The 12,379-nt window shown below is 47.1% G+C and overlaps 1 protein-coding gene across 2 annotated transcripts in view; it reads right to left on the bottom strand.

The window, feature by feature from the left end:
- COLGALT2 (collagen beta(1-O)galactosyltransferase 2) overlaps window positions 1-12,379 on the bottom strand; it is a 59,993-nt gene that overhangs the window by 42,910 nt on the left and 4,704 nt on the right. Inside the window, exon 1 of one of the 2 annotated variants that reach the window (XM_055815193.1) lies at window positions 11,391-11,793. The exons of the other annotated variant lie outside the window; for it this stretch is intronic. Within the exon in view, the coding sequence (XP_055671168.1) occupies window positions 11,391-11,656 (266 nt within the window). The 5' untranslated portion in view covers window positions 11,657-11,793. Of the gene's footprint in view, window positions 1-11,390; window positions 11,794-12,379 lie in introns of those variants that run through there. 2 annotated transcript variants of the gene reach the window in all.

Below are 12,379 nucleotides of genomic sequence, written 5' to 3'. Positions count from 1 at the left end.
AAGTATTATCAGAAAACCCATACATACACTAACAGAGAATAAAATGCCATGCACCCAAGCCAGTACTAACCTTCTTCCCAACTCTGCCAGACACGCAGAATCCAGCAACACATTCAGATTTCCAATTCAGGTCACATTAAGGACCAATGTATGGGCCTTTTGTTATGAGCAACAACCTCCCTCATCTGTCCGGAAACCATTTAAAACTGGCACCTCAAGCTTTCTTCTCTCAAATGCCACGGCAACCTCAGTTCTGATCCCTTCTGATCCCTATGGTTGATATAGACGTGGATCCCTTCTGATCCCTGTGATTGATATAGACTGGTGGATCCCTTCTGGATCCCTGTGGTTGATCCAGTGTGACTGTTGTGACAAGCATGGCCCTTCAAGTCACCTTTCCCCCAGACTGTAACCTGAATGAGGGGATGAACCCAACACTAAACCACAATGTACAATGCTGACTCTTTCCCAATCCTGCAGGCCCCACAGAACCTGAAAGCAAAGTGGCTTACTTAAAACCCCAGACTTTAGCCTCTGCCCGTAACTGCAACCTTGATTCTAGTCAAGAGGGGAGGTCTGGGGGGGGGGGGGGGGGGGGGGGGGGGGGGGGCATGTGGGGAAATAGAGATAAATAAAAATACCTCTCCTCCCATCGAAAGGACTGAGGAAAATATCACTTGGCCCCCTGAGCGCAGTACTTCTGTTACATTCAGGACTCAGGATCACCTCAGCAGCACCACTGGTGACCACAAGGATGAGCAGCACAGCCGGAAAGCCGGACAAGCTTCAACAAACTCCTTGCAACAGCCCGGGACATCAGGTCAGGTTGGCAGGTAGGCGCCCCTGCCCTCCACAGGACATGGCTTCTGGTAACCATCGCCCTCCTTTTCCTTCATGCAGACACTTGAATGAGCTTCAGCAGCCTCTGATGAGATATCCTCCTCACCTGCTCTCCCAAGTGCTATACCTGTTCTGCAATTGCAAAACCACAGACAAGGTGCCTTTGTAGCATTGCCAGAGTGCCAAGTTTCCAGCCTCTCCCTTACTGTGAGTCTTCACCCACTGGTCCTTCGAGGGAATCTTTCGCTGCTGCTCCTCCTTCCTTGTAACATGGGTTTCAGGATCTTTGTTCTGGCGAGTCTCTGTGAAGCCCGTTTTCCTCCCATTCATCCTCCCCAACGACACACAGCTGGCTTGCCTCCTCCTCCACTCCTGCACCGGGCCACCCAGCACCTGAAGAGCAGCACACATCCCCCATGCCAGGCCAACACCAACATAATGCCGTACCAATAATACAGCAACACAAAACAAAACCTTGGCACTTCAATCCTGCTTTCCCCAGGCCTTACCAGTAATTCTAGCCAATTCTAGACAAAAATTTGTAAGAAATAAAATGTAGACCATCAGTTTCTGAAGACACCAGAACTTCTTTAATCCCTCAGTTTGCAGAAATGAGGAATAGCCTGACTTTGGCTGTTTTCCAAAACAAAAACATAAGCCTTTGCACTAGTCATACAGTTCCTACACTGACTGTTCAGCTTTCAGTATGTCTTTTTTGTTAGGATTCTTGCTATTCTGGTGTAGTGACTTTTGCATGTAACTGCTGTGCTTTTCACTTAGTTTTAACTATTTTTGTCACGGTCTTTATGGGTTATGGTATCAATTACAAATTCTGGTTAGACTACAGGAACAGACACTTCATTTAAGAAGAATTTTCAAGAGCAAAAACACATCCTCAATAAACCTCAAGGGGAGTTAATAGCATTCAGATACACCCCAGCACTGAAACTCCACTGAGCAGCAAATCTGCAGCTAAACCTCAGGATCCTGGGATTTCACACCTAAGACAGTACTGAAAATAGGCACCCTGGGACATATAAAATCAGTACACCAGTCTACCCTCCATCACTCCTCTCCATCAGCTGTGTCACTGTTGCAGCGTTTGTTTATCTTCTCACACAGAGCTGCAGCTGGGAGACATAACTACCCAAAAGAAGTCACCTCCCTACTGGCAGGCAGCAAGGTGAAGGGACCAAGGACAACACTCCAGCACACACCAAGGAAAGCAGGTAACCAGCTGCAACAGGTCGAGACAGTGCAGCCAAGGTCAATGCTATGCACCCACATGCCTTTCTGCAGCAAACATTAAACCACACTGGCTCCTCTACAAGGAGTTTTTACTCTCACCAAAACACCTTGGTTGTTGGGTTTTTTGGGGGTTGGTTTGGGGGTTTTTTTTGATGCAAAGATGACATAACTTTCCTGCATCCTCACATAAAATGTTAAGTACTGATGACTGAAGAAGAGTCTTGCTGCAAAGCCTTACAGGTCATGTTCCTCCTTGCCTCCTAGACATAGGAGGCTATAGGAACTGAAAAGGTTTCTCATAGCTTTTCGTGGCTGTCTAATGCTCATGCTTCCTAGTTAAACCCCTTCTAGCACTTGCCACAAGATGGGTTTTGACCATCTAGTGACACAGTGCACAAGTAGTCCAACTACAGGAATTTGCTTAAGTTCACTTGCCTGAAGCCAGGCGGGGAGTAATTCACAGATTCAAACCAATGAACAGAATGGGGCTGGGGGGAAATCAAAGCATTTGCATTTGTCAGAGTTTAACATTTAACTTCGAAGTCACAATTAGCTGTTCAAAGTATGAATGCTAGAAAACAGCCTTTTTTCCTAGATACCTTGTAAGGACAAGAACGATTGAAAATACTAATAACTCAGCCTTAAATTCCTATTCTACCCTCAAAGTTACAATGCACCATCCATTTTAAGAGCAGCTGTAGAACACGTAGCAAAACCAAGATTTTAATTTGCTAACTGAAGAGATAACCACCTGCTATCAGCTTCAGGATATAAACTAACACTTCACAGCTAACGCAACCTAGTTTTTGCCACTGGGCAAAATTCAAACCAGACTGCAGCCACCCATAGCCTTTCCTCTGCAGAGGGATCAAAGCGAAACGAAGCAAACAATGCTTTTAGAATCAAGGGAAGCCCATACCCTGTCGGGGGGGTGGGGGGGTGAGATATCATATTTTTTCTTCTTAAAAGGATAAAAATCTTTAAAAAAAAAATGAACAACAACAACAACAAAAAAAAAATCAATCTCTGCTGGAGCCGAAGCATTCCAAAACTGAAGTAAAAGAGCTTATATGAGCCCTGCCACAGCACTGTAGTTTACATGGACTCCCACTATCTTTTGCTTCAGCATGACTTTAGATCCTCAGGAGCCAGGGGGGACAGCCTCAAACTAAACACATTTTCTGGTCCAAATGAAGACCTGCTTATCTTTAAAAGAGGTGCATTATTTGCTACCACTGCATACAGACAGAATGAAAGGAAAACAGTTAGAAAGCAGTTCACTTCCATGCACTACTACCACACGGGCATCAGGGTTATCACTGAAGCTGACATCTCCAGCAGTGCCAGTGTTTCAAGAAACCCTGGAATAGGAGCAAGGACAGACTTTGGTGAAAATGTATTCCCATCCCAAAACAACACTATAAACTTTCATGCTGTAATCCAACAGTAGTTATACATTGGGGGGTGGGAAACATACTATGTAAATAATTGGTCAGAATGAAAGCAGAAGATAGAGCAGCTTTCACACCTGAATAAGGAGGTCTCATTTCCCAGCATGTCTAACAGCTGTCTCGAACAAGCAATCATCTCTCCCAAAGAAACATAAGAAATATTGCATGAACACAATTCCAGTCCTCTGCATTGAAACTCCTTATTCAGTCTCTAGTACAAAATTAAGCCATTTATTTAGGAGTGCCACGTCTGTCAAGAAGAGGATCAACATGCTACATCAAAAAACATTACCAAAACCAAAGCAGTTCTCGGAAAACTTTGGTGACTAAACTCCATTTGAAAGCATATACCAGTTCCATAGTCACCTGGAAAAGGTTCAAAATCACCACATATTTATTAGGTTCTCCATTAACTTTCCAGGATGAAAAGTGAACTCATTCTACAGTAATGAAAAGTACTCTGGTCCAAGGACACCAGATATAGATATACAAATAGATGTGCATGTCCACACACACACATATATAACTGAAATAAATCATTTCTGTGTTTAAAACCAGGATACAGGTATTGAATGAAGCAAATTGTGCAGTTCCATTAAAAAAAAACCAAACCAACAAAAAAGTGGGGTTTTTTTCCATACAGATGAGCCTATTAGAAGTGCCACATGCCTGTCTGAAGGATTTATTGGCCAAAAATCCATCTTGGAGAGAATACTAACACATTTTTTTATTCCTATCTTTCTTCAGGCTGAAATTTTGATGCATGTGGGCCCCATTTAGCTGTAATCCATCCTTGGCAATGAGCATCATCAATGTACACTATGGTTCACTAAACCAAAGGAAATGAGAGGCACATAAATATATTGAACTAATATTAAGTCTGAGACATCATCCCACAGGAAGGAAATTCCAGGTTCTGACAGACAGCACCCTGCATCACCTCGGTCCTCTCTCTCACCCTGCAGCCCATATGGTCTTTCAGGGAGTCCTCCAGAACCAAAGAATAACAGAAAGCACTGGCAATGGGCAGCTCCCAGTGTTCTGCATCCCATGTGTATCATGGATCTATTTTTAGAGAAACCTGACCCAGTACGTGAAGACTTTCCGTTCCAGGGGACTCAGATAAATAATTGCAGGTGTTGTGACACTTTACATAAAAGATCAAAAATGTCCTTCAATCTATGCGTACATCCCAGCAGGCATCAGGGCTAGCTGCCCCGCTATTCCCTCTCTGGTTCCCCAAGCAAAAACTCCTTTTCCTTTCCGAAGCAGGCCCACGCCATACCTCCCAGGAACCAACCATTCTCCAGCTATGCCCAGACACCTGGGACCTCTTCTTCAGGAGTCTGACTAGCAGTGATCAGGCAGCTTTCTGAAAAGAAGATATGCTCAATTTAGCAGAAAGAAAATGCAAAAGAGAAAGGAAAAAAAGGTATTGGTACAACAGTCTTCATCCCAAAGGCCTGCCACTCTGCTAGACTCACCCTCAACAGAGTGATTTTCAAGACACTCTCTGACAGTGACTGCCTCACCAGAACAGGCTGCCCAGAGATCATGGAGTCTCTGTCCCTGGAGATATTAACACCTTGAACTGAAGTGGTACTAGGCAGCCTTCACCCGAGCCTGCTTTGAGTAGGGGTTGGGACTAGACAATCTTCAGAGGTGCTTTCTGACTGTAACCGCTCTAGGATATCCATGCATTAGTCCCAGAACGTTCCCGTTGGAGAAGCCCTGTGAAAGGAAAGAGGCTTTTCCCCTGTAATAAAAGGATACCAGCAGAAATTGGGTAGGCTTCCCCTGGGTCAGACCTAACTGATCCAGATTCACCAGAAGTTAAGAAGCTGACATAGCTTGTATACCAGGAACGTACAACTGAAATTGCCCCTTAAAAAAATGGCAATTTAACTCCAGCACTTTACAGCCAACACTGGTTGCAGCTGGTCCTCTGACACACTCCCACAGCTGCCTCCCACTTCTCCCACACTTGAACAGGCTTCAGAAGACATGACAGTACACAACCTTGACCGTCTGCAGCCTTGGCTGGATAAAGAATCCCAACCCCAGGCAACAGACAAGTCAGGGATGAAGTGGGATCCTGCCCTGGCCAGGAATGAACTAGATGACCCCTTGAGGTCTTTTCACTCCTACTTCGTACATATTTACAAAAATCTTGAAAACTAGTTCTCCTTCACCTTTGAAAGCATCCAAAGGCTTATAATAAACAACAGCCTCTGATATCCAACTCTGTCCCGCTGTTTCTTTGTGACAACATATTATTTTATTGGCATCTAGCCTCTAAACAACACTTGCAGTACAAGGCATCAGGTAGACAATTACACAAGGACAGACAAACAGGTAACGAAGCAGACCTGTCTTAAAATGTGGTTGCCAAAAGACAGCAGCCAAAATAGATGGCTGCCTTTTCGAAGATACATAGCATGCAGGATTCGGACCAAAAAAACAAACAAAAAAAATCACACAATGTATTATATTCACCAGTCTCACAGAGTTTCTACTTATTTCAAGACTTAATATATTATAAAGTGTGGAACAAATGGTGTTTTATAGCATCAAAAGGCATCAGAATCTGGCAATTTGTGGGAACCATAGGAAAAATAAAGAAACTACTGCTACCCAGCAAATTTCCATCATGCAGCTGATGCTTCTTTTAACAGTTCTCTGCAGAACTGCAAAGTATTTAGCTGAAGAGCAGTTTAAGTCTTGCCATGCAGACCTCAGTGAGGCGCAGCACTAATTTTCGGCTTCCCTTCAAATGTTTCTACTGAACAATTTCATGATGTCATTTACTTAAGGTTGCCAAGATTTAGATGTGGGAGACAGGCCCAAAGGACAAAAAAACCCCAAAACCACAACCAAAACTTATTGTGGATATTGGGATGGGATCATTTCTTTAGCCTTCCCTGGTTCTCCATTTCTCACATAAATTTACTGCATTTCAGTGTAAAAGTGATCTCAATAAGAAAGAAGAATCAAGACTTCAGTTATGAATTCTATCTCTCGTCTCAATAAACTCAAGAATCTTGTGTAGATAAGTAACCTTTCTTCCCCAATTTCCCTAGCAAGAAAATGGAAGCATTTTACTCCCTTTATTTCTTTTCATGGAGTCATCTAAATGCAAGTTTGTTGGAAGAAAGACTACGCAACGTCTTGCACAACAGGAACATCATCTTAATCATAGTTCCAAGGTTGTGCAAGACCCATCTCACTCTTAGTCCCACTTAGTCTATGATTATGTTATTAAAGCTGTATTATAAATAAAGTATCCACTTTTTGTTATTTGTTATCCCAAACAAATATGAATGGGAAACTAAATCCCACAAGTTTCAATGACAAGCCAAGTGAAAAAATTTAATTTCTAAAACCTAAGTTTTAATAGTCACATGGAAGTCTAAGCACAGGTGATCAAATTTTAAATAGATGAAAAACACCAATGGACAGAAGCAACAGAGACAGAGCCAGCAGACTGGAACTTCAGCATTCCTAAGTGATTAATCCTGACCATGAAGATTTAAGTGACCCTACTGCACAGATGGAAACAAGGACAGAAAACACAGTGCATTTGAAAGCCAACACTTCCCAGTGAGTAATAACACCCTTTAAAGTTTCAAATTATCCCTGCATCTTACCAGATATTGTCCTCTATGTAGAATTTTTCACATTTGAAGAGCAGACTGTTGAAGAAAACGCTCAGATAGAGTATCATCAGGTAGTTCTAGACTAATAATATATAATCATCAAAGTTAACTATTATACCGATCTCATCAGCTTCTATTTTCAGCTACAACTAGTTCTTTCAAGCTGAAACCATTCAGTCACTGGAGCCAGCGTTACAGTATATCCACTGATCCCTCATCTGGGATTTATTCCAGCTTTCCACCAATCTCGCCTATCTTTCACATTATCATTTCTGAAATTAAGCATACTCTGATCAGCAAAGCAGGCACACATTTTCAAGCACAAAAGAACCTAATTATTGCTTCCAAGCTCCAACTCATTTAATGCAAGCAATTAATCCCCAGGTTAGTAAGAGATGAGAGAGCAGATGGCACACAACTATGAACTAGCAGGTCTTTAAAGATGAAATTACAACTTTCTTGCTATACTGTCAGTTAATCCAAGGCTAAGGGAAGTGTGAGCCAGTGTGATAAACTGCTGAATACACATGCATTTACTTTGCCCACTACAGCCAAGAAGAACCCACCTGACAAATGCTCTTTACCTATAATCGAATGGATCTCAAATACACCATCAGCATTGCTACTGTTCAAAATAAAACCAAACCTTAGCCGTCAACCACCCAAAAGAGTTGGAGCATGCTGACTACGTAACTTCAGGGTCAGTTTTGTCCAAGACAGAGAAGAACATTTTTCCCTCCCTTCGCAGTTCTCCAGCACCAATGCAAACAATGCAGCAAGCCTGCCTAACGTGCCCAAGTTCCCCGACTCAGCTAGGCTGTTTGCAGCACAGTCACTGACACAGCCCTGAGAAAAGCTTAGCCCACCCCCGTTAAACATGCCAAGTGCAGCCACACAAGGAGTGTTTAGAAGAACACTCCCTAGCTAACAAATAGCTTGACTTTGGTCCAACAGCCATGTTTTCTTGAGGCTCTCAACTGTTGCTGGGCACTAGCCTGTTTCTCACAGCGTTGCTTATTTTTGAGCCAAATACTGGCTAGACTTTCCACAAGCACCAGAGGCGAGGGCTGTGACCCCTTTCTCCTTCACCAGACAGGACAACTGTCACCTCCAGCACTATTCTTCCACAGCTACACAAACACCAAGCTGAAGAGCAGAGAGGGAGGCTGGGTTCTGCTGCTGAAGCAGGGAGTCTTTGCTGTTGCCACCTCGGTGGCCAGCACCACAGGTTCACAGACAGACTGCCTATGGCCAAGTCCATCCCACCAAGCGGAGCAGGGCTGGGACAAAGACCCAAGTACTGTTCCACAGGAATTTCCACCGTTAAGTCATTAGTACAATCCTGGGATGATCTGGCCTATGCCCACCAGTGCTCTCCGGGAAAAGGATGGCTGGGGTTAATACAGGCCAGGGACCATTCCCAGGAGGAGGTCTGGATGCAGCTCCCTAATTCTTGGAAGGGGAAGGAAGAAAGGAAGGAAGCATTGAACTGAAAGGACATGGGTCACAATGTGCCAGTTGGCTTTGGACCAAACAGCCTGCTTGATTCATTAGTAGCCAGCAATTTCTTCCGCAGCAACTAAAGAAGTCAGAATTAGACAAGAAGGAAGTATGAGACTGTCCCACATATATCTTTTGCTCAGGATCTGGCTAACAAAGATTGAGATTAATTGATATAGGCTATGAAAAGAAAGTGTCTGCTTCAAACTCATACATTGACTCTTAACCCCCCTTTACTGCCACTCATAAAGCTTCCACCCTACAAACTTGAGGAATCTGCCATTGAATTTAAGCCCTCAAGCAATACAGAGAGCATATGGGAGTTAAAGAGATGATACATGTTCTTAATTTTTATTCTCAAGACCTACATTTGGGCATTTTAAAACGCTGACTTACTCCAGAAAACTTTGAGGTAGAATATAAGCAGCAATGAAGGAATGCAACTCTTTGACAACCACCACTTCACCGCCCTTCACACCAAGCTATCCCAGTAATGCAACAGCACAGGGATACAGGCAAATCCCGGGATTTATCTGTTGAAAAGGCTCATGTCAGGCACAAAGTCTGAAATGTGAGACGCTTCCAGAAATGGACTGTATTGTTTCATTTGTTCTCAAGAGACTGGATAGATACCATATGTGAGCTTCCTCTCAGTGGGTATGTTGTGCCCTGAACATCCCTGGCTCCACAAAAGCTCAAGTTTTATTGGGGAGCTGAAGAGAACAGGACTAACCCTCTCCAAAGAATCGCTGCCACCCTACAGGTGCTGTTCTCTGTGGCAACTCAGTGCATCTACAGAACTTCCTTTTCAGGGGCCGTGATTTTTTGGTCATTCTCATTTTATAAAGCTTTAAACAGCAGATTTTCCAGTTTAACCACCACCTGCACCTGCGTGCAATCCTCTTAAAAATGGAGTGATATTCTTATCAGAATCTTAGAATATTTGAAGTTATCTTACACTGTTATTTCATTAATAGCCCTCACAAATACTTTCACACAATACCGGAGAGATCTTAAGTAGAGTAAGAATAATGCAAGCAATGTACTAAAAAAGTTGTAGAGCTAACCAGTGCTCTGCGGGATTTAAAAATAAAAAACAACCACACACAACAAACTTATTCTGCACTTGCAGAGCAACAGGCATCCAGGATTCACCTTACTTTGGGGATCGGGTCTGCACTTACAACTCCCACTTACGTTTTATAAAAACCAAGCTTAGCTGAATCACAGTCTGTACGTAGGGTTTGGTATCTACTCCTACATCTGCTAAAATGAAATCCAAACCAGCCAAATTCCCACTGACACAAATGAGAGCACAATCATGGACCTACACACAGATGAGCCTGGCATTCATTCACCCACCGCCATACACCAGCCTGTAATTCCATGGCCACGTTTGTGTGGCACACCACATTCAGGCTGATACCACAATCTGCTTTGTACACCCTCAATAAAAAAAAAACAAAACCAAAAAAATCAACACACACACCCAACCACCAACCCACCAACAAAACACAAAAGTGCCATGCACTGATTATACCAGCCACGGATTTTCTGCAAAGATCTGTAGAATACTTGAAGACAGTAACAGGCACATTCCTGAAGCATGCACTGAGACATCTAATGCTGTCTGCCTAATGACACTCCAGCATCAGCGATGTGGCTGGGAGGAGTGGTTTTCCCCACATCCCTTTATACAGAGTAAAACTTGTATTGACTTTTGAAGTTAACAGGAGTCTCCCCACTGACTTCACTGAACTTTGGATCAGACCCTGTAGCACCATTTCTTATTTTACAGGATTACCACACTCAAAAAAAAAAAAAAAAAAAAAAATCTCTTTTGGGTCCTCCCAAGCAATTCCTGTTTCTCCCAACAATTGTGTCAGGTTGAAAGAAAAAGACTTTTTTTTTTTCTTTTTACCCTTATAAATAAAGGCAGATTAACCAGTTCCCAAATTGGTCCAATTCCTCCATCCCGACACACACTTGATTGCCACAGCTGCCCCCATGCTGTGATTTCTGAATACATCTTTGAATCTATCTTTCGGACTACAGCCTTGCAACAATGCTCCTTTTCAATGCCCACCAGCACCTCCTCAGCAGGCCGGCTCTCCGGCCCTGGCAAGCCCCGACCAGCTGCCCACAAAGCCCGGTATTTACCGGCCAAGCAGCGGCACCCCGCTCCGGACCCGGCGCTCCGTACCGAGCTGTAGGTCCGGACAAACGCTCGGGCAGGCGGGCAGTGTCCCCAGGCTGCGGGCCAGCCCAGCTCCCAGCCGTAGCCCCACGCCGCCCGCACACCGCCGCGGCCGGGAGAACCCCGCACCCCTCGCCCCGGGGGGCGAGCTCTGCCCCAGCCGCACACGCCGGCTCTCCGGCCCCGACGGCAGGAGCTGCCCCTGCCCGTCGCCGCCGCCTTCCCCCCGCGCCTCGCCCCGGCTACCTGCGCTGCGCGGAGGCAGGGCGGCCCTGCGCCCCCGCCGGAGAGCCAGGGGGCGGCCGGGGCAGCGCAGGCAGCCCCTTCCCCCTTCCCAGGCACGGCCACGCCGCCGGCTGCCCCCGCAACTCCCCGCCATGCACAAGCCGGGTGGAAGCCGAGGGGCTGGGGGGGCCGGGGCTCTGCTCGCAGCCGGGGGGCGGCGGGGCCAGGCCGGGGTCCCCGCTGCCTCACATCGCCCCCCGCCCCTCCCCTTACCAGAGGGCGATCCTGCTCTTGGGGTAGCGCAGCCTCTCCACGCAGCCGAGGAAGTGGGGCAGCGTGTGCGCGGCGTTGCGGGCGATGATGGCCAGCAGCACAGTGGGCTTCAGCAGAGCCGACTCGGGCAGGGGCTGGGGCTCGGGGCTCGGAGGCGGCGGCGGCGGCTCCGGGGGCAGGCTGGCCCCGCAGCCGCCCAGCAGCAGCAGGAGGAGGAGGAGGAGGTGAGGGGGCCGGGGGGCGCGGGGCCCGGCGCACGCAGCCATGATGGACGCGGGGCGGCCGCGGGGAGCCGCGCCGGCAGTGCGGGGCGGCCGCTGCAGCGCGCCCGGCGCCGCGGGGAGGAGGAGGAGCAGCGCCTCCGCCTGCCCGCCCGGCCCAGCGCCCCCAAACCCGGCCTTTGTGGGCAGCACGGCTCGCCGCACCTCCTCCGGCACGGCACGGCACGGCACGGCACGGCACGGCACGGCACGGCACGGCACGGCACGGCACGGCACGGCACGGCACGGCACGGCACGGCCCGCCCCCCGCAGGCTGCCGGGCGAGGACGCGACCCCGACCCCGCGGGGCGCCGGGGCGGCCCAGGCGCGACCCTCTCGTCCCCCGGCCCGCTCTGGTTTGCGCAGCCCGCACGCACCTGCCTCACTTTGGTCCCGGTCAAAGTTACAAACCCGTCAGCCCAGGTTTGGGTTTAAAAGCGCCCTGTGCGGCTGCCGCGGCCGCCTGCCCTCCGAGGGCTGGTGTAACGCTAACGCCCCTGCGCTTGCTGCTTGCGGTAAGATCTCACCCTATTCCCCACCCCGTCAGGGAACGAAGGTTACTTTGCGCTTTTATATCAAAAAGTATTTTGCAAACATCTCTGGGATGCCAGCGCAAAGCCGCCTGAGATGCTGTATCCATCCCACGCTGCAGGACAGATGCACAGTGCAGTGGTCCCAGCTGGAACGTGGCTGGAAGATGAAGACATTCCCTTTATTTCATTGACTTGC

Source organism: Falco peregrinus, chromosome 10 (assembly GCF_023634155.1).
Source record: "Falco peregrinus isolate bFalPer1 chromosome 10, bFalPer1.pri, whole genome shotgun sequence".
NCBI lineage: Eukaryota > Metazoa > Chordata > Aves > Falconiformes > Falconidae > Falco > Falco peregrinus.
Note: the sequence above shows the minus strand (reverse complement) of the source record. Positions and strands in the feature narration are given on the sequence as shown.